We start from the raw sequence: 26,173 nt of genomic DNA on the forward strand, positions 1-26,173 counted from the left end.
ATCCTAGCAGCTGACAAATTACTCTGTAGACTGCACTGTGTTTCCTAGGGCCGTGGAATGCCTTCTTATGCAAGACACGTTTCCATGGATTCAGGAAATCATTTTAATGGTTCAGCTATCTTAATTTAAACAAAAGTTCAGGGCTTATTGTTCAGCTGAGTCTCTAAAAATATTTTTTGACTGCAGAGGCTCTTTTACATTGCTAATGTGTATCCCTGTTTAAAAAAAGAATCTTTATGAAACAGTGAAGGCCAGCATTTCTTTGAGGTGTTGGCAGTCTTTGCTTTAGGAATAATAAAGGAAAACATTAGTTTCATCAAATAATAAAATAAGGAAGACCTGAATAAAATGTCCACATTAGTAGAGGATGAAAGTACCCTGAAACTCTACAAAGCAGTAATGTCTCATGCCTTGATGCGATCTTATTAAGTGAGAACAGCACGTTTTGCTGGTGTGTTGGGACCCCCAAGACCACCCTCAGGCCCAGTGGTTTGCTGGAAGGGCTCACAGGACTCAGTACCTGCCACACTTACGGTTTATTACAATGAAATGATACAGATGAAAATCAGCAAGGGGAAAAGGCACAAGGCACGAAGTCCAAGTGAAACTAGGCACAACCTTGTAGGTGGCCACCCCCAGTGGAGTTACAGAGAGGCTCTTAATTCTCCCAGGAGAAAATATGATTGGACACGCACGGGAGAGTGGCCAGCCAGGGAAGCTCACCTGAACCTTGGCGCTCAGGGTTTTTATTTGGGGGCCATTCCTATGGGCATGCGGCCCATGCCGAGGGGTTCAGAAGGAAAACAGGAGAATACAAGACTATCCACACCACTTCAGGCCCAGGCCACGTGGAAGTCTGGGTGAGGTTCTGTGTCTGTCGTTTGTGCATTTATGCATATGTTAGATGTCAATGATAAAAACTAACTTCTACGAATGTGTAGGAGTGGGTAAGTAGCTGGAGAACATGATACCCAGGCCTTTCATATAGAAAAGAATAGCACATCACCCTGGCCAGCTGTGTGGCATGAACAATTGATCCTCCTCCGCCGACTATGTCCATTCTCCCTTTGCTAAATACAGTGGTGTAGGTTTGCAGAGCCTCTGCTCACGTGGGAGGTTATGAAGGGGCTAATTGTTCAATTACCAACCCTGTCATAACCGCGCTAGTTGCAAACAAACTGTTTGAAAAGACTGTTTTGCTAAACTGTTCTCTTGGTGTGATTATAACCACTTATAGTAGCAAAATGCAGGAATCCAGAAGTTCTTACATTCCAGATGTTCATAACCATTTCACTCTCCTGGTTCCAGTGCAATTTCAGTTGTACGATCTTATTCTAAGTTTATTGTTCTAAATTAAGACTTGCCATTCTTATACTCATTAATTTGTTACAGGGAGAAAAAGCAATTAGAATGAAAATCAGTTGATTATTTATAAATTACAGTTGTTTAAGTATACATCTTGTTCAGTGTAGTCAAAAATTCTCCATTGGTATTGACACCCACAAAAAAGGTTAGATTCTGTTGAAGATGCACAGAAGCCTTAAATTTCACTTCCTACTTTAAAAATTGGTGACGACGTGAAAATGTCTAAGAGAGTCCACATTTCCTGTTTTAGATAAGATGAAATAGCCACTCACCAAGGTGCCTGTCTTCCGAGTTTATTCACTGTTACATTCAAGACTTGCCTGCTCTGAAATTCTAATGTAACCTTAAAAGTGTCCAGCATTGATATGTTTTATGCCAAATTCCATTCCCTTTCTTGCTTTCCAGACCGAATAGCAAGCGAGTTGTCTGGACCGCCAGACACAGCACTGTCCCTCTTCCCTGAAGTCTCTGTATATCCCTTCGCTGGTGCCTCCTTCTCCATTCACTTCTCAACTACTACTGTCCCCAAGATGATGTTCTTTTTACCCTCCCACATCTGTGCCTGTAGTAATATGCCACTCCCTTCCTCTTCAAGTCTGAGTCCCATCCCCAGTCTCTCTGCTGATCCCCCAAGTCTGAGTGTCCACTCCCAATCTCTCCAGTGACTCCTCCCCTCCAAGTCATGGTGTGTATCCCCAACTTCTCCATTGCCATCCGTACTGGTATTTTGAATGACACTTCACGGGCACTCTTGAGTGTAATCCCACACTTGGTACCATCACCATTTCCCTACCATGGTCTGTCCACTCCAAAGATAAGCTTCCTCTACCCTATGATTATGTCACTCTTTGCCTTAGTCCATTCGAGCTGCTATGACAAAATACCATAAACAACAGAGATTTTTTTCTCACATTTCTGCAGGCTGGGAGTCCAACATCAAGGCGTGGGAGATTCAGTGTCTGGTGGGGACCCGCTTCCTGGTTCACAGACGGCGCCTTTTCGCTGTGTCCTCACATGGTAGAAGAGGCAAGGGAGCTCTCTGGGTCTCTTGTATAAGGACACTCATCCCATTCATGAGGGCTCCACCCTCATCGCCTCCCAAAGGCCCCACCTCCTAATGCCATCCTCTTGGGGGTTAGATTTCAATATATGAATTTAGAAGGGCGGAGAGAAGCATTCAGAATTAGCACTGTTTAGTAGAAAAACATGAGGATTGTGTTCAAACATTTTTTTCCATATTATCTTTCCTACTGCCTCCTTGTCTTCAGTTCCCTCCCCACCACCTGGCACCCAGATATCCCACCCTTGTCAGTGTTAACCTCTGTCCCCCCATCACTGCTTTGTTGTAGTAACAATATCTCACATTTATCAAGCACTTGCTGTGTGCCAGGCATGATTCTAAATATTGACAGTTGAAACTGTTTATTCCTACCAATCCCTAGGAAGTAGAAACAGCTCCATCCTCATTTACAGATGAGAAACCCAAGATACTGAGAAGGTTCTGGCCTACCCAAGTCACTTCAAGGAGGTCATACAGCTGGGATTCAGAACATCATCCATCTGGCTTTGGAATCTTTCTCATTTTTTCATTTATTCAACATTCATTGAAAATAATGTAATAAAAGTTATATATATATATATTTACATATAGATACATACGTATATATGTATATATAGCTATCATGTACTACATGATGCTTTCAAATACAGTCGGCCCTCCATATCCACAGGTTCCCCATCCACAAATTCAACCAACTGTAGATCAAAAATAAATTGGGGGCTAGGCGCGGTGGCTCACGCCTGTAATCCCAGCGCTTTGGGAGGCCGAGGTGGGTGGATCACCTGAGGTCAGGAGTTTGAGACCAGCCTGTCCAACATAGTGAAACCCCATCTCTACTAAAACTACAAAATTAGCTGGGCATACTGGCACATGCCTGTAATTCCAGTTACTTGGGAGGCTGAGGCAGGATAATCACTTGAACCTGGGAGGCAGAGGTTGCAGTGAGCCGAGATTGTGCCACTGCATTCCAGCCTGGGCAACGAGCGAAATTCTTTCTCAAAAATAATAATAATAATAAATTGGAAAAATAATACATTGGAAAAAACAAAAATAATACAACAATTAAGATAATATATTTTTAATTTTTTAAAAATGGCAGTTTTATTAGAGGAAGTATGAAAATATGAATTAAGGTTGCAATGAGCAGCACAGCAGAGAAGGGGCTGCCTGCCCTCCTCCCCCTGCCCCATATATATTTTGTGTGTGAGACAGGGTCTCACTGCGTTGCCCAGGCTGGAATGCAGTGGCATGATCTTGGCTCACTGCAGCCTCAACCTCCTGGGCTCAAGCAGTCCTCCCACCTCAGTCTCCCCAAGTAGCTGGGACCACAGGAATGTGCTATCACACCCAGCTAATTTTTTGTAGTTTTTATAGAGGCAGTGTTTCACCATGTTGCCCAGACTAGTCTCGAACTCCTGGGCTCAAGCGATTCACCCACCTTCGCCTCCAAAAGAGTGCTGGGATTAAAATGAGAGTCACTGCGCCTGACCTATTTATTGTTTTTTAAAGACACAGTCAGTCTCTCTTGCCCAGGCTGCAATGCAGTGGCACATTCATGGCTCGCCTTAGCCTCAGCCTCCTGGGCACAAATGATTCTCCCACCTCCGCCCCCCCCCCCCCCCCCCCCCCCCCCCCCCCCCCCCAGTAGCTGTGAGTGCAGGCACGTGCCACCACACTCAATTAATTATTTTTATTTTTTGTAAAGATGAGGTCTCATTTTGTTGCCCAGTCTGGTGTTGAACCCCTGGCTTCAAATGACCCTTCTACCTCGACCTTGCAAAGTGCTGGGATTACAGGCATAAGCCACCACACCCAGTGCCAATCTTAGTTCTTTGCTCGTTATCTGAATTTTCACAATATTTGCATATACCTGGAGTAATTTCTTAATATTTTTTTAAATTGAAACAGTTGCTTTTTATTAGATATACCAATACCTATTAATATACTAGTTTCACTTAGTTCTATCGTTCGCATAACATATGTTCAAATAGCTATTAAATTTCAAACGTTGCTTTCACACTACTTAAAATTGAGTACCGTCAGAAATGTGGAGGCCACCAGAGATAGGAATGCAGCAGTTGTCACCTTTTCTCCAGCAGCTCAAGAAAGGGCATACACTGCCATCTGAGCCGGATTTGAATCGAAGTTTTTAGGCAAAGGAAGAAGAGCACTTCAAGAAAAATAAAGAACAAAACCCGGCTTTTTTGAGGAGAATGTGCCATCTTGGTGATGCGGACCTAGGACACATGATGGCAGGAAGGAGGAAAAGATGCTGGCAAGTAGGGTTAGTGGCACATTAACACCAGCTGAGACATGGGAACCTGTCCAGTTAGAAGCCATTGATTCATTGTTGAAAGATAAAACTGGACGTAGTGTGAGTAAAGGATGACCTGCCTGCTTGGTGAAAAATTAGTAACCACAGAGGTGGCTGCCAAAACCAACCAGCAACCAGGGAAAATGCTTACAGTGTGTTAGGTAAAAGAGAACGGGGATGCAATATTCTGTGACCATGATGATTATACATAGAAATTAAGAGGCACAGGCCAGGCGCGGCGGCTCACGCCCAGCAAGTAATCCCAGCACTTTGGGAGGCCGAGGCAGGTGGATCACCTGAGGTCAGGAGTTCCAGACCAGCCTGGCTAACATGAAATGAAAACCCATTTCTACTAAAAATACAAAAATCACCTGGGCGTGGTGGCGTGCGCCTGTAATCCCAGCTACTCGAGAGGCTGAGGCAGGAGAATCACTTGAACTGGCGAGGTGGAGGTTGCAGTGAGGTGAGATCGTGCCATTGCACTCCAGCCTGGGTGACAAGAGTGAAACTCTGTCTCAAAAAAAAAAAGAAGAAGAAGAAAGTAATTAAGATACATAGAGAAAAGGGACTGGAAGAAATCCCCCAATGTGAGAACAGGAGTTGTGTTGGTTGTTTAACAATGTGAGTTAATTTCTCCATCTTCCAAATTGCTTTCTCTTATATTCCCAAAGTCGTATCTTGACTTTTGTTTGAGTGTGATTTGCAATGGTGCTATCCATCGTAAATCTCTGGTTTAGCATTCATGCTGTCTTCCAATTTGCAAATACTGAATCCAGAATTCATGAGTGGTCCAAGCTGCTGGAGACCACACTGCAGGGCTGGAGGACATGAGCGTCTCTGAGCCTAGCTCTTCCTAGTAGCTGACTTGCAGCAGGAGCTGAGGCTTCTCCTGGCATTACCTCCACTACAGTTCTCTCTGAGCATTTCCAGGAAGCAGCACCCCGTATCCCAGCCGAGGCCCCTCCAAGGTTGTCTGGTTGTCCTAGCCCACTACTGCCCTGGGAGGAAGTAGTCACATGAGTTTATGGCCTGAGTAATGCTTTTCCCTCCTGGATGCTCCCCACATCTAGAGGATATGAAAATGGTCTTGGCAAGGGTGCCTGGTCTGCGCTTGTCAGCGGCCTGAGCTGTATTCAGCCACCACCCTTGGGGTCCAGGCCAGATGTTATGGCAAAACCCTGTTTTAACGAGATCCTTCTGGTATTTCTTTTGGACGCCATCCGAGGCAGCTTCATTTTACACTAAATTCCATGTTATGGTGGGTCATCTCAAACAGGTCTGCAGCACATAAAAATGTTCTCACTGCACTCTGTTTTCTGTAGCAAAATGTTGTTGGAGGTTAGGATGGGAGTTGAGGACTGGGCCTTGAGGATTTTTTTCATATAAACACGTTAAAATGGAAAGCTGATATGAACATGGTCAGTGATAATAGACTGCAAAGGCAAAAAGAATTCTCCCCAGCATATTTTTTTTTTTTTTTTTTTTTTTGCTTTTTACCACGGATATTATTGGAGTTTACATATGATAAGAACTGCTTCTTGGGCAGAAAATGTAATCCTCTGGTGAGACTAATCCATCAGTGTTGAAGTGAAAGGAACCGGTAGTGAATTCGCCCCACAGATGAAGATAGGATTTCTAATTCCCTTGCCTTTTCCGTTTACTGTTCCTAACTCCATGAGAGTGTGTGTGTGTGTCTGTGTTTTCTTCACCATTTGATTTTTCATCCCGGCTCCCGCTTCCTCATCCTTGGCCTCTCCTCCATCTTTATTTTTATCACACCCTCCCCACCTCCACCACCTTGTCCCAGCACTGAGAGGAAAGTGGGCAGCTTTCCAGGCAGCTGCAGTCCTGCTGGAGAAACCTTTATGATCCGGGAAATATTGACTGAGGAGAAGCTGTGCTGACTCCGCTATGAATAGGGAGGTTGGGAAAATGTCAGCATTTGCAGAAACAAAAGGAAGTGCTACATGTACGTTTTGGTTTCATAATGACTGTATTGTAAAACCCCTTCTCTTTAGCCTACTAGGTTGGACAAGTGTGTTAACCAATGGCTGTTTGGTATCCATTGATCATAGAGCTAGACCAACAACCAAAGTTGTTTACCTCTCATAAGGTGGCTTTTGCAGGCGTGCCAGAATCATATTATAAAACTCCCAGCCACAAACTCTAACATGCCTTTTCACTTCCTATTCAATAAGGGATGTCCCCACCCCTTTACTCCCCGACTGCTGTAGCCATAAACGTACACTCCTAGTTCCTCCCTCTCTCTTTCTTAGCTTCTTGGTCCCTGTGTGTGATAAGGTTTCTTGTTGCCCTGTGTGACATGGTGTGGCACGCCCCAGCATACTCCCTTCCTTGGGAACTGAGTAATAAATTCTTTCAATGGCATTAGCCTCTTTGTGTTGTCACTCAGTCACCTCCGTAAATTAAAACCCTTCAGGTTTTGTTGGCACCGTAAGGTAGTTTATTTTCTCTACATAGGATTTTAGAATTGAAAGGGACCTTGTAGATCATTGAATTCCACCTGTCCTTTGGTCAGAGAAGGAAGCTGGGGAGACTGCTAAGGGCAGATCCAGGCTTCGGAGCACCTGGTTAAATGTGTTCTCTCCATAAGCCTAAGAAATGGTACCAAATTTTTATGTCATTGCATCCGATATGACCCTTCCCCTTCTTTCTTTTCTTCTCTTCTGTTTCTTTCCTTTGCTCTCAAGACTGGTGTATCACTTTGTCCCCCAGGCTGAAGTGAAGTGTGTTTGTTATATTGCAGTGGTTTTTTATTTGTATTATTATCATCATATTGTTTTTTTGTTGTTTTTTTTCTGGATATTTTTGATCTGTGGTTGGTTGAATTGGTGGACGCGGAACTATCGGATGTGGAGAGTCAACTGTATATAAAATCAGGTTGGCACACTTTTCCTGTAGAGGAGCAGATAGTAAATATCCTCAGCTTTATGAGCCATGTGGTCTCTGTTGCACCTACTCAACTCTTCCATTGTAGTGTGAAAATAGCCATAGACAACACATCAACTCATGGGTGTGGTTGTATCTCAATAAAACTTTATTTACACACACTGTCAGTGAGCCAGACTTGGTCTGTGGGCCTCAGTTTGCAAGCCCATGATTGAGACAATGCATAGATAGCAGATGGTGCCCATCAGCTTTGGATAGCTGTCAGCATTACAAGTATGTAAGCCTGTTAAATACTTAATAAAAATTCCAGTTTTAATGTTACAAATTGATACCCTTGGTATTTGTTTTAGCTGAAGATGCAAAACCAACCCCACAGCTGCCTGAGTATTAAATTCTACTTTTCTCTGCCAAATAAGCAGTATTTCTAAAGGCCAGTGATTGATAACCTAGCAGATTTTGCTGTGAATCAGGCCAGCGTTAGCTGGGCATAGTAGTTCACTGTATAACTCAAATGGTTTGTGAAGTCATTTGTGAGGGGTGTGGTTTAGCAGTGTCATAATTGCAAGAAACTCAGTACATGTACTTGGTTTGTTTCAAATCTGTTTATGTTGCCTAGTTAGATGAGAAAAATTCTTATACAGACTGTTTCCTCTCTTGTGAGGCTATTACACCTTTTATTCCAAATGGGCAGGACTTTACACGGAAGATCCTACCATCCTCCATGCAGTGTCGTCCTTTGTGTAAGCCTTTCAGTTGATCATGATTATACTCTTTTTTTTCTTCCTGGGAATAATTTTACCTCATCTGATTATGCTCTGTTACTGTGTGTTATGTTATCTAAGGTCTATGACCAATTACATGCAGAGGGTGGCTTGCTTTTCAATAGCAACAACCATGAACCAAGCAGAAATGTAAGGAGAGTAGAGCTAGGGGTAGTGGCCTTTCAGGGTGTCAATTCCCCAACCATGGTGGGGTGGATGGGACAATATTGGAAACATTTTTGGTTGTTACAATGGGAGTGTGCTACTGGCATCTAGTGGGTAGAGGCTGGGGGTGCTGCTCAACGTCGTACAGTGTGTGGGACTGTGTCCCCCACAGCAAGGAATGAGCCAGCCTAAAAGTCAGCCATGCTATGGTTGAGAAATGCTGCTGTCAAGAGATTCATCAGGGATACGCCTCTTAAGCAGGTGGCAAGCCTAGTGTCTTCAGGAATGTCTCTAGGCTAGCCTGCTGGTGACACCAAGGACACTAACCCATCACCCTCACACGATCTTTCATTGAGGTACCACCAAGCTCTTTGTTCTCCTGCCCTTTAACTACTTCTGCACCCGCCTCAGGGGCAGTCCTTGGTGCTTCGTTTGTCACTGACATTCTGGTCTTTGTTCCTACGGATGTCTTGTTGGGCAGAAGAGATGTGTTCAGAGATGCGGGAAAGCTGAGGAGGCACGAGGCACCGAAGTCTCACCACTCTGGCAGACTGCAAATGAATGCGCCCATTAGCCCTGGAGTCCAAGTGGGAGGGGTGAGATGCTGGCAGGTGTGGAGGCAGGCATTACCTTCCGCAGCACCCTGGTACCTGGTTCCAGCAACTGTGGCCTAAGAGGAAGTGGTCAAGCAGCCTCTATTACATAGTCCTTGGGCATTGTCTTAGTTTGTATGGGCTGTAACCAATACCTTAGACTGAGTAATTTATTATCAACCAAAGTGTATTGCTCACAGTTCTGGAGGCTGGGAAGTCCAAGATCAAGACGTCAGCAGATTTGGTGTCTGGTGAGGTCCTGTTTCACATGGATGGCTCCTTCTGTGTCTTCACATGGTGGAAGGGGCAGGGGAGCTTGCTTGAGCTCTTTTATAGGGGCACGGATCCCATTCACGAGAGTGGAGCCCTCGTGATTTAATTGCTTCCTGAAGGCCCCACCTCTTAATACCTTCACTTTGGGGATTTGTCTCCCACATACAAATCTTGGGGGGACACAAACATTCGGAACGTAGCAGTCGTCTTCCTGTCCCAGAATGAATATCGGAACTAGCAAATATCCTAGTGGCCATTTCATCTGACATCCTTATTGTTCCAACAAGGAAAGCTGGGACAGCAACCTTTCCACTCACTGTGGTCTTCTCTCCATCAAATGTGTCGGGGGTCTGGCTGCTGTCCCATCTATGTGTCTCATCAGCACCTCAAGGTACTTTTTATCCCTGTACCACAGAGGAGGAAATGCAGGCCCAGCCAAATGAAGCGACATGGGCCAGGCACCCAGTGGCAGAACGAGGACAGAACCCAGCCATTCTGCCTGCTGCTGACATTTTCTCCGTCCAGCCCTCCTGCTTGCCTTCATGAGACCACATGGCCAGAAATCAGTAAGAAAATCTTGCAAGCAAATGGTCTGAAAAACCATTGCTCTAGAGGCCATGTAGAGATCCATTCAAAGAAATGCAGCTAGTGAAAATTTCAGCAAATAGGAGGGCTTCTGTTAACCATGGCATAGAATGCACATCTCCCAGGTCTTTATGAAGGTGCCTAATTTCCAGTCATGACAACCTACCCTCTCCAAAAGAGGACCCAAGCTGATGAAAGACCTTCAAGGTACCCCTGTAGAACTTTATCCTGCGCATTTGTCATTGTGCATGTGCACAGGATATTCCTTTTGGCAGACGACTTTCAGTTCTTTGCAGAGGTCTCAGACGCCACACCCTTCATCCATCTTTACTGGTTCATCTCTTTGTTCCAAGAAGACTTAATTGAATGTGAATACTGTTGTCCACACGATCTAGAAATGAAATCTGTGTTGGAGAGCATAATCATGTAGAGAGATAAAGTTATGCAGCCGAAACATGTACTCAACATTAAAAACCCAGATGAGAGAGAAATCAAGGGCACACTCCCACCGTGGGTTAGACCGAGCTTTGCACACCGTTCTTTGTGAGTTGCCTGAGCTGCACCCACCCTGGCTGCTGTTGAGAGCTGCCAGTGGTCTAGCTGAGCAGCCAGGTGGAAGTGGAGTCTGTGTCCATGCAGGGAATTCAAGAATTTTGGTTCCTGTGCTTGTGGGAGGGTCTTGGAGTATAAAGTAAAAAGCGGAATCTCGGAGTCACATAGTCTACGGTTCATAGTTTAGTTCAGTGTCATATCACATGATCCTTAGGCGGGTTACCTGATGTCTCCAATATTTGTCCTTATGTGTGAAACAAAAATAGTACCAACTCCAAACAGCTGCTACAAAGACTGAGGTGTAGTGGACAGAGTGCCCAGGTTTGGTTGAAGGCGGTAATGTGGTCAGAATCGGCTCTGTTTCACAGAGCATGTGACTGCAGGTATCAGTTCTGTGGCCCAGTGCTGCTTATGGGAATGAGCGAGTCAGAGTGGATGAATGAAATATCCCAGGAGCATGAGACTTTCCTTCCACAATTGCTCCATCAGCCATGAGGTTTGCTTGTCAGGTGCCGTCATCAGCACATAATGCTGCATTCTGGTGCATTCAGTAGATGTTTCTACATACTGTTTCATGGTGGCTAAGAGTGGTTTTCTGGCTGCTCAGGCTTAGATCTCAGCCCCACCCCTACAAACTGAGCAACAGGAGGCTGTCAGTTACCCTCAAAAGATCTCAGAGACTAATTCATCAAGGGGAAAGGGGCAGTGACAGAATGATGCCGAGAGGCTTGAAGCCATTGAGTAGGAGCCACGTGAGTGGCCCCCATCAGCCGTGAGAGTCATGATGTCTATGAGAGAGGAATCACTGTGGCCCAGAGTAGATAAGGAAGATTCCATGTAGTGGATTGCCAAGCCAAGAATGCGGTGAGGTCCTGCTTTATCCATTGACTGGGGTTTTTCTCTTCCACACTTTGCCAAAGACCTCAATGGTAAAAGCTTGCAGGTAAAACTCTGTATAGCATGGCGGAGAATAGAGTCGTTGGTGAACCCAAGGGTGGGTTGCTTCGTTTTGGTAGGAGTGGGTAGGGGAAAAGGAAGGTGGATAGAGAGAGAGAAGACAAGTCAGAAGGAAAAGGTGAGGTTGTTGTAAACAGCCTTGGCTTATCTCCTCCAAAAACACAGGGGCGGAGGAACCCTTGGGGATAGGGGAACCTGGAAAGGGCTCCTTTGCAACCTAATGTAGGCGGTTATAGTTTTGTAAAGAAATATGCAAGGCTCTGTGCAATTGATTGTAACATTAATAGCAGCTACCCTATTACTCTGTTAGCTAAATCTCGACTACACATTTGATATGTTCTTTACAACCTGGCGGTGGGGACAGAACAGAGGGTGGATTGAGGACGAGGGAGAGTAGACAGAGAAAAGTGAAGTGTCAGAAAGCAGCAAGGAGAGCACAGCGCAGAGCTCATCTCCTGGAGGAACGTTCCCATCTGGTGAGCGTTTTGCTTATTGCAAGGTCAGTTTGCGTTTGGATAAGGCGAGGCAGAAGGGCGCTGATATGGAATCAGAGGGAAGCCGGCTGCCACTGCCCCCCATTTTCTGAATGAAAGACAGTGGAAGAGGAGCACCTGTCCAGCAAGGCTGACAGTCCTGCCTCCTGGGATAAGTAGATTCTCAGCCTGCAGAGTGGCCTAACCAGGGAGGTAGAGTGGCTGCTTTCCGAACTCCCTGCGTCCTGCTCCTTTGCCTCATGCATGGAAGATGTAAACAGTGTGAGAGTTGAAAGCCACACCATAGGAATGCCTTGGTGTCCACCCCACCTGTTGCCAGGGAGCCGAGCACTGGGGGTGCATGTTCCTCACACGAGATCCCCCCATGACCTCCACCTCCCAAGGATTTCAAGCTCCTGTGCACCCCCAGGCCGCCTCTGCACCAAGCAAAGTGACCCAGCCCTGCCAGGCAGGGTTGCCTGTTTTAGGAAACTCCCTGCAGCAGCCTAGGCTTGCTGGCAGTAGGATGCCACCTCCCTCTCTCTCCTTGATGAAGGGCTGTCGCAGCTTCCTCATCACCCCCAGACCTCCACATAGATGCCCTGCACCATTGCCTTCTTCCTTGAAGCAGGCGCCATCCACAAGAGCAAGGCATGGCTTTCTGTGTATTCAGTCCTGAGCCCCTTCCCAACAGCTTCATTCAAGAGCCTTCATCCAAAGCTGATCTGAAAACACCTTTAAATTGCCAAGCATCATTGATCAGCAGCTTCCTAGAGCAGCAGTGAAAGAGATGCACTGGGGGAGGAGAGGAAAAGAGCCAGCATCAATTAGCAAAGAGAAAATTCCCAGTGTCTTGAGAAAATGACTCAGTGCCACACCAGTCAGTCCAGAACGGCCTCTTCTCCGTCTTCAGTTGTTGAGTTGTGATACACTTGCCCCGCGTGCCAGGAGCACTCAGGGTCAGCGTTTGCTGTTCCCTCATCTTTGGCTGAAGAAAGGTGCCCTGTGTGCTTTCAGGGGTTGACACAGAGAGGCTTCAGCGTGAGCTTCTGCACAGTCTTACAAACCACGGAGTTTGTGGGGGAGCCTGGAGCCAAATTTGAGTAACAGAAATGTCCAACCGGGGCATGCAGGGCAAGCTGTTGTCTGTTCTGCTTTGTTCTTAATAACACTGAAACGGTTCTACCATTAAAGTCCCTTGTTTCATCACATACCAACCCTGGTCTTCCTGGGTCTGAAGTCCGTCTCTCTCTCCCTGCCCTTTCCCACCTCACTGAACCCAAATCAGAAGCATCCCTGGGCATTCTACAGCCGTGTCTGTCCCTGCAAATTAAGTGTGTTGGAAGTCCGCGGGCCACCTTCAGATCTCAATGGCTGCACCTCCCTCCTTCAATTCGGGGTCTCACTCAACTTCGGCTTTCCCCTCTTGCCACAGGTTTTTCCCACTCAGCTTTCACATTTGGGATTGAGAGCCACATCAGCCAGTCCAACATCAATGGGACGCTAGTGCCACCGGCCGCCCTCATCTCCATTCTCCAGAAGGGCCTGCAGTATGTAGAGGCCGAGATCAGTATCAATGAGGTACGTAGCTGCTGGGCCCGGCCCCCAAACAGCAGAGCCCTGGGAAGCTGCAAGAGCTTGGAACACATTGGAAGCTAACATGCGTTTCCCTCAGGCGTTTGGGATTAATTCCTCGGCAGGGTGCAGTTGCTCATGCCTGTAATCCCAGGACTTTGGGAGGCCGAGGCAGGAAGTCCACTTGACCCCAGGAGTTTGAGACCAGCCTGGACAACATGGTGAAACAGCATTTCTACAAAAAAAAATTTTTTAATTAGCCCAGTGTGGTGGTACGCACCTGTAGCCCCAGCTCTCAGGAGGCTGAGGTGAGAGGATCAGATCACTTAAGCCTGAGAGGTTGAGGCTGCAGTAAGCTATAATTGCACCAGTACACTCCAGCCTGGGCAACACAGTGAGACTCCATCTCTAAAATTAAAAAAAAAAAAAGAAAACAAAAAAAGAGGAAGAAGAAGAAAGTTGGGTTTTTCCACTTTGTGTTAATACCGGTTGTGTGGATACACAGCAGCAAGCTTCCAGTGCCCCTCCCACATGGCTCTGTGTTTTTGACTTAAATGTAGAATCACTGGCTGTTAGCTGATGTAAACACTTACACCGCCACATCTGAAAAAGATGCAGCAGATGTTCAGCTGCTCTGGGCTTCGGAGTGGACGTTCGCCTTGCACTTACGCAGACTTGCTCTCTCTTCTTGATTTCTGGAGCAGGTTGGTTAGAGAGGGGCCCCACACGTGGTCAGGTGGAATCTGTATTTCAGCAGAACCCGACAGAGGGCATCACCAGAGGCTGCGTCAGGGCAGAGAGGTGATGGCTCTTGTGTTAACGAGGATCTCAAGGGATGCTTTCATTACCGGGCTCGTTGTAGAGCAGATGGGGTAGGAGGTTGGAAAAATAAACGCACATTAAAACTGTGCACTTGGCTTGGAACCCCTCCCACTTTTTACACTGGTCCACAGTGAGCAGTTGTGCCAATTTTATACCAATTTTGGTTTTAAACCACACACCTCACCCTCTCTTGTCCCCTCCTATTCTGGTCTCATGATTCTGCAGTGAAGATCCCCTTGACTTCTGGGGAATAATGGGATCCACAAGCTTTCTTGCCACCTTCACCTGAGTCCCTATTTTATTTTTAGAGACTGATTCTCACACTGTTGCCCAGGCTAGGGTGCAGTGGCACAATCATGGCTTACCGCAGCCTCGACCTTCTGGGCTCAAGTGATCCTCCTGCCTCAGCCTCCTAAAGCACTGGGACCACAGACGGTCCCTGTCACGTATTTTTCAGTCCCCTGCAACTTCCTCCCTCTGCCCCTCTTTCTCCTACTTTGACCCAGGTGCGTGATTCTACTGAACTTTCCATACTGTACTGTCATCCATCCCACCTGGCAGTCACATTCTTCCAGGATTCCCTCTGTCCCATCTTTCTGGGAACTGGTCTCGCCCTTATGAACCTTTCTCCTTCACAACATGTTACACTGCTTTCTCTTTACCTTTTAAAAAACTCTTTCAGAAAATCACAAAGTAATATATCCTGTTTTCTTTTTCTTTTCTTTTTTTTTTTTTTTTTTTGAGACAGGGTCTCTCTCTGTCATCCAGGTGGGAGTACAGTGGTACAATCATAGCTCACGGCAGCCTCAACCTCCTGGCTCGAAAGATCCTCCTGCCTCAGCCTCCTGAGCAGCTGGAACTTATAGGTACACACCACCACATCCGGATAATTTTTTTATTTTTTGTAGAGATGAGGTCTCGCTGGTCTTGAACTCCTGGTCTCAAGTGATCCTCCCACCTTGGCCTCCCAAAGTGCTGGGAGTACAGGCGTGAGCCACTGTACCCAGTCCCTGTTTTCTTTCTTGCACTTCTGCCTGCGATTTTTCACAAAGCTGTGGCTTTCGAAACTCCGGTGTTTTTTCCTCTCTTGTGCTCCTTTTTCCCTGGCAAACCCCTTCACACTGTGTGCCCTGGATCGTCCGCTGACTCCTGGCCCTGTCTAGTTTCCTCACTGCAAAACGCACATGTGTGTATCTAAGAGGACGTGTCCCCAAGGGCCAGCCAGCCCTCAGGTCTCGAAGCGCCCATGACTCTGTTGTTCTCTGCTCATTGCCTTCTGCCTCTCATTTGTTGAGAAGCCTTCATGGGTAGCCTTCCCTCGGCACTCCAGATTCCAGCACTCTAGGGGCTAATGAAAGACCGTCCCATTTGTCACAATGGTTTCTAATCATTAAAAAGTGAGACACGCCAGGGGCGGTAGCACACATCTGTAATCCCAGCACTTTGGGAAGCCAAGGCAGGAGGGTTGCCTGAGGCCAGAAGTTCTAGACCAGCCTGGCCAATATAGTGAGACCCTATCTCTACATAAAATAAAAAAACTTAGCCAGGTGCAGTGGCGCGTGCTCGTAACCCAGCTACTCGGGAGGCTAAGGCAGGAAGATCAGTTTGGTCCAGGAGTTTGAGGCTGCAGTGTGCCATGACTGTGCCCCTGCACTCCAGCCTGGATGACAGAGCGAGACCCTGTCTCTAAGGAAGAAAAGAGAGAGATAATGTGCCCACAGAGTTTAAATGAGGACATGTTGTTACTACCTTGGACGGTTACCGCGTTTTGTCAGGGGCTTGTTCATTTGGATGTGAACTTATGAAGGAGGAAGGGGGTGTGGGAGCGTCTTGACCCATCGGTCACCATTGTCCACTCCATGGCCAGAATCAAGGGCCAAGAGCGCCTGAGGAGGTGATGCAGCTGGTTCTTTACATAGGTTGTATTGTTTATTTTGAAGATTGTCTTGTAATCAGAAACCATCTGGAGTGATGTTTCATTTAGTTCTTCAGCTGAAACCTGAGCCTTTCAGTTCTTCCTCATTTCTGAAGTAATTCAGGTTCAGAGCATATAAACATGTGTTTGCTCGTCCAGATACAACCCCAAGGCTTATTGAGGTTCACCTGATTGGAATATTTGGCGTGCTTCACAAGGAAAGAACCTCCTGCTATATTTTTAAACGTGTATGGAAAGTTTTTCATGGTATACGGAAATCGGAGAATCAAAGAATAGTCAAAAAAAACATGAATCAAAACAAAGTGATGTCAATTGTGTCATGGCTATAGTTAGTCTAACCCTGAACCCAGGGAGTCATTTCAAGCAGCAGCAAGAGCCTATTTTATTAAATGCCATGGACGGATGGACCCAGAATCCAGGCCTAAATGCTGTGTACATCTCATTTGGGCTCTGCTTCTGAAGCGTTACCCTCCCGTATAATGGATGGTCATTTGCAGAGATTTTGCACAGTCGCGATAGCACGTGGGCAGGCCTTCTCCCCCGCAGCCCTCAGTATTTGGGGCTGCATGTTTCTCTGTGGTGGGGCCATCCTGGGCACTGTTGGAGGTTGAGCAGCATCCCTGGGCTCCACCCACCAGATGCCAGGAGCACCTCTCCTCCCTTAGTTGTAACAGCCAAAAAAGTCTCCAGACGTTACCTAATGCCCCCCAAGGAGTCACAGTCACCCCCCCCCCCAACGTTGAGAATCGTGCCATCAGGGATAGCACTTTCTGTCAAGAATAAATGGCCTTTTTGTCCTCAATGCCCCAATTGGGTTTGACACTCAGAACAACCATCACACTTAGTTCTTACCAACAGTTTGTCGTGTCCCCTTCCCTGCCCTCCTGCCCACCATGGGATCCCTTCACCCCAGGCTCCAGGTCCATGCCGCTTCCCCCGTGGCCCCTGGTTGCTGGGAGCCAGCTGTTTGCGCCCCACTCCTCTGCGCTTCTGCCCAGAGAACAGAGGCCATTCCCAGAGCCCTCACCCACATGAGCTGACAGCTGTACCTTGGCTTGCTTCCCCAGGATGGCACAGTGTTCGACGGCCGCCCCATAGAGTCCCTGTCACTGATAGACGCTGTGATGCCCGATGTGGTGCAGACGCGGCAGCAGGCATTCCGAGAGAAGCTCGCTCAGCAGCAAGCCAGTGCGGCGGCAGCGGCAGCCACGGCAGCAGCGACGGCAGCCACCACGACCTCAGCCGGCGTTTCCCAGCAAAATCCATCGAAGAACAGAGAGGCCACAGTGAATGGGGAAGAGAACAGAGCACATTCAGTCAGTGAGTGCAGGGGCTCTGGGAGTTCGGTGGGCCTCTCTGGGTTCATTGTTTTCTTCTTGGGCAAATCCGAATGCCTTCTTCAAAACCTGCCTGCTATAAATGTCTTAGAAGCTGCTCTCTAGTGTTTGCTTACGATCTGGCCGGAAGAACTTCCCGTTCCATTTTTTCCATCACGACCCTTGGACCTGACCTTCTTTACCCTCATCTTCAACTTGAGGAAATGGTGCTGCGCTGCTAGTCTGAGAACTCTCATGTGACGCATGATTATTGCCCGTGATAAACAAAAGCGTTGCATTCATGGACACCTTCAGTCTCAGCCTCCAGCCTTCCATGTTGAGGGTTTTTGGCCAAATTATGGTAAAATTATTGAGCTTGCAGTTCCTGCCAAGGGCACTGGGCCCCAGACACTGGGCATAGGCTTATTTGGTCTTTGCAAAACCCCAGGACATCAGTCCCTGTTAGGTGATTGCCCATGAGTATGTGCAAGTCAGACAGAGAGCCCAAATTTCTACCCAGAGAACCTGTTCCACTTAGACATACTGCTCTATACACCCTTAGGGACGCCACTTCAGGGTGCAAGTTCAGAGCGAGCATATGCGCCGTGCATGGCGCACCGCGTGTGTACGTGCACTCGCATGCGCAGATATGCATGTGTGCATATGTATGTTGTACATGTGTATATCTGTGTGTGTGCATGCGTGTGTTTGTGTGCGGGTGCTTGTGCGTGCATGCACACCTGTGCATGGTGTAGTGTATGTGTGTGTGTGCGCTTGCATGGGTGTGCACACGCACACACCTGTGCATGGTGTAGTGTATGTGTGTGTGTTCTTCCTTATTTGAAAGTTGTTGCCCTCGGAGCAGCCATGCAGCCCAGCAGTCCTTGAAGATCGAGCTGACTATGGCGTTGCTGTCTTACCTGGTACATCTTGGCTCCACAACTTCCTGGTGTGTAGAGAGCCAGCCGGCTGCCTCTGATGAGGCTGCAGCCCGAGCCAAGCCCTGTGACAAGTTACCATCCACAGGCACCAGCTAAAAAATTCTTGGAGAAGCAGATCCAGCATTTAATGGAAGGTTCACAGATTGTTAATAACGTTTCTATTGCAATAGGGTGACAGAAAGGCCACCTGCCTCAGGTAAAAGGAAGAGATCTCTCACCAGCCTTCTATTGATAAGGTCCACAATTGTGGGGCAGGGAAAGAAGAGTCTGGCCCTCCGCCTCTGTGCATGTGGCCAGTTCACCCTGGTTGAAATTCTGGAACAGCCACCCCAACCCCCTTCTCAAACCCTGCATCTTGTGCCTGACCCACAGCCCAATCTATGGAGGCAGGAGCATTGGAAGGCCGCATTTTGATAAGAATGAAAATACTGGCTGTCACACCTGCCTGGAGTTACCAGGCCCCCTGCCACTGCGTGGCTGGCTAAGATGCCAGTTTCCGTCTTGCCATCGCCAGGGACAGTGGGTCTGCCACATGCAGAAAGATGTGTTTCCTCTCTTCCAGCCAGATGACACTTTCAGAGCATGGAAGAAACACCAACGTTGAAGAGTCCCATTGTCGTTTGAATGTTTTGTATCAGGCTTCTCGAGCTAAGCAGGACCACGAGGCGTTTTCTTATTTTTTACATAAACAGCACTCCTACTCAGTGACACGTAACCTAAGATCACATTGCTTCTGTTTCCCGGGTTTTCCACCAGAGCACCTTTACGAAAGACATATGACGAAGCATGCTCAATTCCTCACCGTATTGTGAAACTGTTAACCATGGCTAATTGTTTGATGATCAGGCTATATTGCTGCTTTCTCAGTAGCGTAAACCAGGGGCTAGTAAACTTTCTTTACAGGGACAGACAGTAAATGTCTCAGGCTTTGAGGGTCATGCAGTCTCTGTCACAGCTACTAAAGTCTGTCAGAGTGCAAAAACAGCTGTGAGAGCCAGCTCAGGCTGCTGTAACAAAAAGCCCCACACCAGGCAGTTTAACAATTTGCTCTCACAGTTCTGGAGGCTGGAGGACCAAGATCAAGGTGTGGGCAGGGCTGGTTCCTTTGCGAGGCCTCTCTCCTTGGCTTGTAGAGACTGTCTTCTCTCCATGTCTTCACGTACTCATTCCTCTGGTTGTGTCTGCGTCCTGATCTCCTCTTCTCATAAGGACACCAGTCCCATTGGGTTAGGGCCCACCCTTGTGACCTCCTTTTACCCTGCTCACCTTTTCAAAAGCCCTGTCTCCAAATACAGCCACATTCTGAGGTCCTGGAAACAGGGGCTTGAAGATATGAATTTTAGGGGGACATAGTTTAGCCCGTAACAGTAGCCATAGACAATTCAAAAACCTGGGGAGTGGCTGTGTGCCAGTCACACTTTATTTATGCAGAAGCAGCCAGGGACTAGGTTTGGATCATGGGCTGTAGTTAGCTGGCCCCAGTTATAAAGAATAACTGTCACCCAGGCTGGGGTGCAGTGGCACAATCATAGCTCACCACAGCCTCAACCTCTTGGGCTCAAGTGATCCTCCCGCCTCAGCCTCCTGAGTATCTGGGACTATAGGTGTGCACAACCATGCCTGGCTAATTTCTTGTTGTTGTTGTTGTTGTTACAGAGATGGGGTCTTGCTATGTTGCCCAGGCTGCTGTTGAACTCCTGGTCTCAAGCAATCCTCCCTCCTCAGCCTCCTGAGGCACTGGGATTTTAGGTGTGAGCCACTGCACTTAGCAAACTGTTTTTATTCCTTAATGAAATTTAGAGACTGTCAAAATATATAAGGAAACCTAAAATATTTACTAAATTGCACTAAAGCCATGATTTCGTTAGAATCGTCAGAGGTAGGCCGGGCATGGTGGCTCACGCCTGTAATTCCAGCATTTTGGGAGGCTGGGGCAGGTGGATCACTTGAGGCCAGGAGTTTGAGACCAACCCTGGCAACATGGCGAAACCCCGCCTCTACTGAAAATACAAAAATTAGCCTGGTGTTGTGGCACATGCCTGTAATCCCAGCTGCTTGAGAGGCTGAGGCATGAGAATTGCTTGAACCTGGGAGGCGGAGGTTGCAGTGAGCTGAGATCGTGCCACTGCACTCCAGCCTGGGCGACAGAGCAAGATTCCGTCTCAAAAAAAAAAAAAAAAAAAAGAAAGAAAGAAAAGGAATCGTGGGAGGTAGTATTACTTAGTACATAAAAAAAAAAATGTTTCTGGAAACAAAAGCGCCCTTTAAGTGTGTTTCTCTTGTATTGGTATGCCACTTGTCTCTCTGTGTTTCCTGTGACAGATAATCACGCAAAGCCAATGGAAATAGATGGAGAGGTTGAGATTCCATCCAGCAAAGCCACAGTCCTTCGGGGCCATGAGTCCGAGGTGTTCATTTGTGCCTGGAATCCTGTCAGTGATTTGCTAGCCTCCGGGTAAGGATGTCAGGATGGGGGCGCTCCAGAGTTGGGGAGATGGGAGATGCGAGTTGCTTGCCCTTCTCTGGAGTTCTGCCTTAAGGAACACACACTCCCCTTCTTACCCCAATGTGGGCAGACAGAGGAATGGGTGGCTCTATGAGCCACTTCTCTACGTGTCTCATATTGTGGAGAAGCCGTAGTTCCAAGTCGTTTTCTCCATGTGGTGGTGAGGAACACAACGGCATTTAAATTACCAAATGCATAGATGGCAAAGAGGGAAACAGGGATCCAGAGGGATGAAAAAGACAGAAGAGCACGTGCTGAAGATGCCCTCTGGCCAGAGAGCAAGCTGTGGAGAGCTTCTTATCCCATTTGAACCAAACGCCAGAGGCTCCTGTGTTTTTATTCTGCAGATCCGGAGACTCAACTGCAAGGATATGGAACCTAAATGAGAATAGCAACGGGGGCTCCACCCAGCTCGTGTTGAGGCACTGTATACGAGAAGGGGGCCACGACGTCCCGAGTAACAAAGATGTCACCTCACTGGACTGGAATGTAAGCATCTTCCCCCCCCCTGGGCACTTTGAAATTGGTAAAATCGGCCAGCCACCAGGCGGGGACTGCAGCAATGGAGCCCGTGCAGACATAGGAGGCAGGTGGTCCCGTGTGCTCAGCCCCCACTCTGATGGGCTGCCAGAGAGGTGTTCTCGGCTTCTTTTTTTATTTTGAGATGGAGTCTTGCTCTGTTGCCCAGGCTGGAATGCAGTGGTGTGATCTCAGCTCACTGCGACTTCTGCCTCCTGGGTTCAAGCGATTCTCTTGCCTCAGCTTCCCGAATAGCTGGGATTACAGGCTCACGCCACTACACCTGGCTAATTTTTGTATTTTTAGTAGAGATGGGGTTTCACCATGTCGGCCAGGCTGCTCTCGCACTCCTGACCCAATGTGATGCGCTTGCCTCGGCCTCCCAAAGTGCTGGGATTACAGGCGTGAGCCACTGCCCCCGGCCAGTCTTGGCTTCTAAGAGCTATTAACAAGGCTGCATTTGGCAGGCAGCGAGCTGTGTATTCAGTAGCCATATCTTTGCATGTGAGCGTGCCTTAGCAAAATGAGCCTGTGGCCTCATGGTGGGAAGGTGGGCTGGGAGCCCCAAGGTAGTTCTCCTGGAGAGATACGACGTGCAGCCCAGGAAAGGTGACTCTCCACCTTGGAATTTCAGCACCAGGTGTTCTGTGCATTGACACATGGGATGCACACAGTTTGACGGCCTTTTATTTTCTTCAAGGTCTTACGATAACTTTCAGCATGGTATTTTCAATTCTGTCATTAAAGAACACACAGTGGCAAATGGTTCCAGTGTACCGGGATCCTGGGAGAGGCTCTCCGAGCTGCTTCGGTGCTGCCGCTCCTAAGTTGTTTTTGTGGGTTTTTGTCTCTTTCTGGCCCTCAGACCAATGGAACACTCTTGGCTACGGGTTCATATGACGGTTTTGCAAGAATATGGACGGAAGATGGTGAGTTCGGTGTCCCTCGTGCTGAGGTCGGGTAAGAGGAGCTGCCGAACTTAACCCTTGAGTGAACAGACCATGACATTGAAGTCAACATGTTTGTTTTTACTAACAGGTAACCTGGCCAGCACCTTAGGCCAACATAAAGGCCCCATCTTTGCCTTGAAATGGAACAGAAAGGGGAATTACATTTTGAGTGCTGGTGTAGACAAAGTGAGTATTAGCTTAAAATACATCCCTTTGATCTACAGGTGGTTATATATTTTTAATCTCAACATCGTGGTTTCTTGGAACTCGTAGGCTTTGTGCTTCCCCTTAAGAAATGAAAATGATTTGTTTAGGCTTTGTTTTTGTGGTTTTGATCTTTCTGTTCATTTGTAACACATCATCTCTTAATACATTCTGCTGTTCTGCAGACCCTTGTGCAAAGCTTCCCTTTATTTGAGTTGAGGTACGTGGTTCAATGGTAGAGACAGGAAAATCTCCACATTGCATTTGTCAGTTGCTGGAAGGAGCCACGTGGTATGGGGCGTGCCCTGCCTGAACTTTCACCCACTGAGGGGCGAGTGGCACAGGCTGTGTGTGTGCTTCAGGCTTCGGCTTTCCTTGTTTGATAAACTGCTGCTTCCCACCGTAGACTGCAGATTTCTCTGAGCAGGAGTCAAGCAACCTGGCTACAAGGGCACGCTCTCCCGGTGGCCCACAGAGCCAGGTTAGAATCGACTTGCTCTGCACCTGGACAGGGCTGCAGGGAGACACGGTGGCGTTAACTCCAGGTGCATCTAAAAGCCATCAATGGGGTGGGAACCCAAGGGCAAAGAGTAAGGGGATGCAGACTTCATCCCGGGCCTGAGTCTGATTCAGCCAGCAACCTCGGCCTCTATGCATTTCACTTTCCTCACTTGTCCAGCGACAAGGCTGGCTGGAGTCATGAACCCAGACAGCCTTCGTGGAACAGTTGTGTGTTCCCGAGACTCAGCAGGAATTCTAAGTCATGGCTTTGGAAAAGAAGCATTATCTAGAATTGGAAAAAAAAAAAAAAAAAAAGATATGTTTTCACATGAATTTGTGTATCTACAACAACTGGAAAAGCATGCGTGAATACTGGAGGATGCTCGGGCCTCCACAAAGCTTTGTATTTTGTGATGATTTCAGGATAACTTGAAAACTTACTAGGTCCTGAAGTTCGAGACCAGCCTGGCCAACATGATGAAACCCAGTCTCTACTAAAAATGCAAAACTTAGCCGGGCATGGTGTCGGGTACCTGTAATCCCAGCTACTTGGAGACTGAGGCGCGAGAATCTCTTGAACCAGGGAGGCAGAGGAGGTTGCAGTGAGCCGAGATTGCGCCTCTGCACTCCAGCCTGGATCTGGAAGAAGAGTGAGACTCTGTCTCAAAACAAAACAAAACAAAACAATACAAAAGAAAACCTTACTGAGTCAGAGCTTTCTGTTCTTTCTAGTTCTGAAAGTTATAAAATGATAGAGTTGGCCGGGCGTGGTGGCTCATGCCTGTAATCCCAGCACTTTGGGAGGCCACGGCAGGCAGATCACCTGAGGTCGGGAGTTTGAGACCAGCCTGACCAACATAGAGAAACCCCTTCTCTACTAAAAATACAAAATTAGCCAGGCGTGGTGGCCCATGCCTGTAATCCCAGCTACTCAGGAGGCTGAGGCAGGGGAATCATTTGAACCCGGGAGGTAGAGGTTGCGGTGAGCCGAGATCGCACCGTTGCACTCCAGCCTGGGCAACAAGAGCAAAACTTTCTCAAGTAAATAAATAAATAAATAGATAAATAAATAAAACGATAGACTTGACCTCTGAACATCATCCCACTTTGGGAGAAATTGCTAAATGAAATAATTGCATTTGGCAAACTGTGGCCCACACAGGCCAAGTCTGGCTCCTCACCTGTTTTTTAAATTTAAATGAAGTTGTATTGGGACACAACCACACCCCTTTGTTGAGACTTCTCCATGGTTGCTTTCATGCTACAATGGCAGAGATGAGCAGTTGCAAGAGAGACCAGATGGCCCTCAAAGCCTAAAATTCTACTACCTGGCCCTTAACAGAAAAAGTTTGTGGACTCTTGCACTAGGGTATAACTAGGTCAACAAATCATTCATTCATAATTGCTCTCTCTCTCTTTTAAGCCAAGAAACCTTTCAGACTTAGTAGCCTCGTTTATGATATTTTAAAAGCTGAGTTGCTGTGGTTGACACATAAACGTTCTCACGTAGCTACTATCAGATTTTTGCCAAGATGTTCTAATTCAAGTAACATGCATATGCAGCACTTTGCTGTGCATTCAGTAGGCTCTCAGTAATTGCTGCTTGAGTTATTAAAATAACTCATGAAAATGACAGCACTTTTCTTTATCAAGCACTTCACTACTGCATGTGTTAACCCATCCAGTACTGCCAAGATGGGAGGCAGGCACAAGTATGATCACTCCCATTCTATAGAGGATGAACTGGAGGCCTGGAGAGGGTTATTAATTTGCCTAGGGACACACAGCTGGTGCAGAGTGCAGAGGGATGGGAACTCAGGCCCTGGTCACCAGTAACTACTGCCCTTTAACTTCCGCTGTTTGTTTCCTGGCCTCCTTCCTACCTGGAGACTGTTAACATTTGTGATTGTTTTTCTCACTGATTATCAGTCTTAACTCCACCAGGTGATGGACTGTGTGATCAGTGAAAATGCATATGTGGAATTATGTTAGTCTCTTGGGCTGGGTACGATCCACCATCATTACTTAGTCAACCACAGCAGGAGTGAAAATAACATCCTTGTATATAACACTCAGAGAGAAAATGTAACTTAGGGGATGCTGGTGTTGACCAACACAGAGTGACTAAAATATATGTCACATTCTTCAAATGTTTGCATAACCGTTTTCTTTTGTCCAATGTACATTTAACATAAACATCAACTAAGAGACCGGTCGCTGATGCAATAGGTGAAATGATATCAGAACTGTGAAAGAGTTTATATATTCTCTGCAGTGTTAGATTTGTTTTTGCATGGCTAAATTAAGAAGAGTTATACCCCAACAAAGAAATGTTAATTGGTCTAGAACTGACCCAAAACCCAGGAGTACCAAGTTTCAAAGACACTCACTGCTTGCTTTCCTCTGAAAATGTCTACAGTCAACACAAAATAGAACTCTTTCTTCTTAAAGCAAAATCTTGACTGAGCGTCACTAACAGAGAGGTGTAAAGTTTCCAATTAAGTGGAAAATTCCAGTTGATGAAGACATAACTCCAATGCTATTCATTGAGCTGGTTCTCTAAGTATCTTCCTAGCATCAGTAAATTCATAAAAATTCATGATTTCCTTTGCTTTCCAAGGGAGAACTCAACCTTTCTACTTACTATTAGACCAATACATTGGTGCCTGGCCCCAGTGCAAGCCAATGGCTCTGCCATGTCTAGTGTCCCCAGTTCATGGAGGGATGGGCAGAGGCATTTTCAGAAATGCTCGTCTCTGCAGCCCTTCACTTGGAACAAATGCCACAAAGATCTCTGGAGGTGCTCTGTTCCAGGTTTTTCAACAGTTTTCTGCATTTGGGGATGAGGAGGAATTGCTACCAATTTTGGTAGTTCTTGCAAGTATTGGTTAGGGA

General features: G+C 47.1%; 1 protein-coding gene across 1 annotated transcript in view; it reads left to right on the forward strand.

The window, feature by feature from the left end:
* Window positions 1–26,173, forward strand: part of TBL1X (transducin beta like 1 X-linked) — a 196,961-nt gene that overhangs the window by 139,961 nt on the left and 30,827 nt on the right. The window contains exons 5-10 of the mRNA XM_058441827.1: window positions 13,444–13,589; window positions 17,409–17,661; window positions 20,921–21,053; window positions 21,452–21,593; window positions 22,489–22,552; window positions 22,662–22,759. Coding sequence (XP_058297810.1) covers window positions 13,444–13,589; window positions 17,409–17,661; window positions 20,921–21,053; window positions 21,452–21,593; window positions 22,489–22,552; window positions 22,662–22,759 — 836 coding nt within the window. The remainder of the gene's footprint in view (window positions 1–13,443; window positions 13,590–17,408; window positions 17,662–20,920; window positions 21,054–21,451; window positions 21,594–22,488; window positions 22,553–22,661; window positions 22,760–26,173) is intronic.

Source organism: Hylobates moloch, unplaced genomic scaffold (assembly GCF_009828535.3).
Source record: "Hylobates moloch isolate HMO894 unplaced genomic scaffold, HMol_V3 SCAFFOLD_7, whole genome shotgun sequence".
NCBI classification, from domain to species: Eukaryota; Metazoa; Chordata; class Mammalia; order Primates; family Hylobatidae; genus Hylobates; species Hylobates moloch.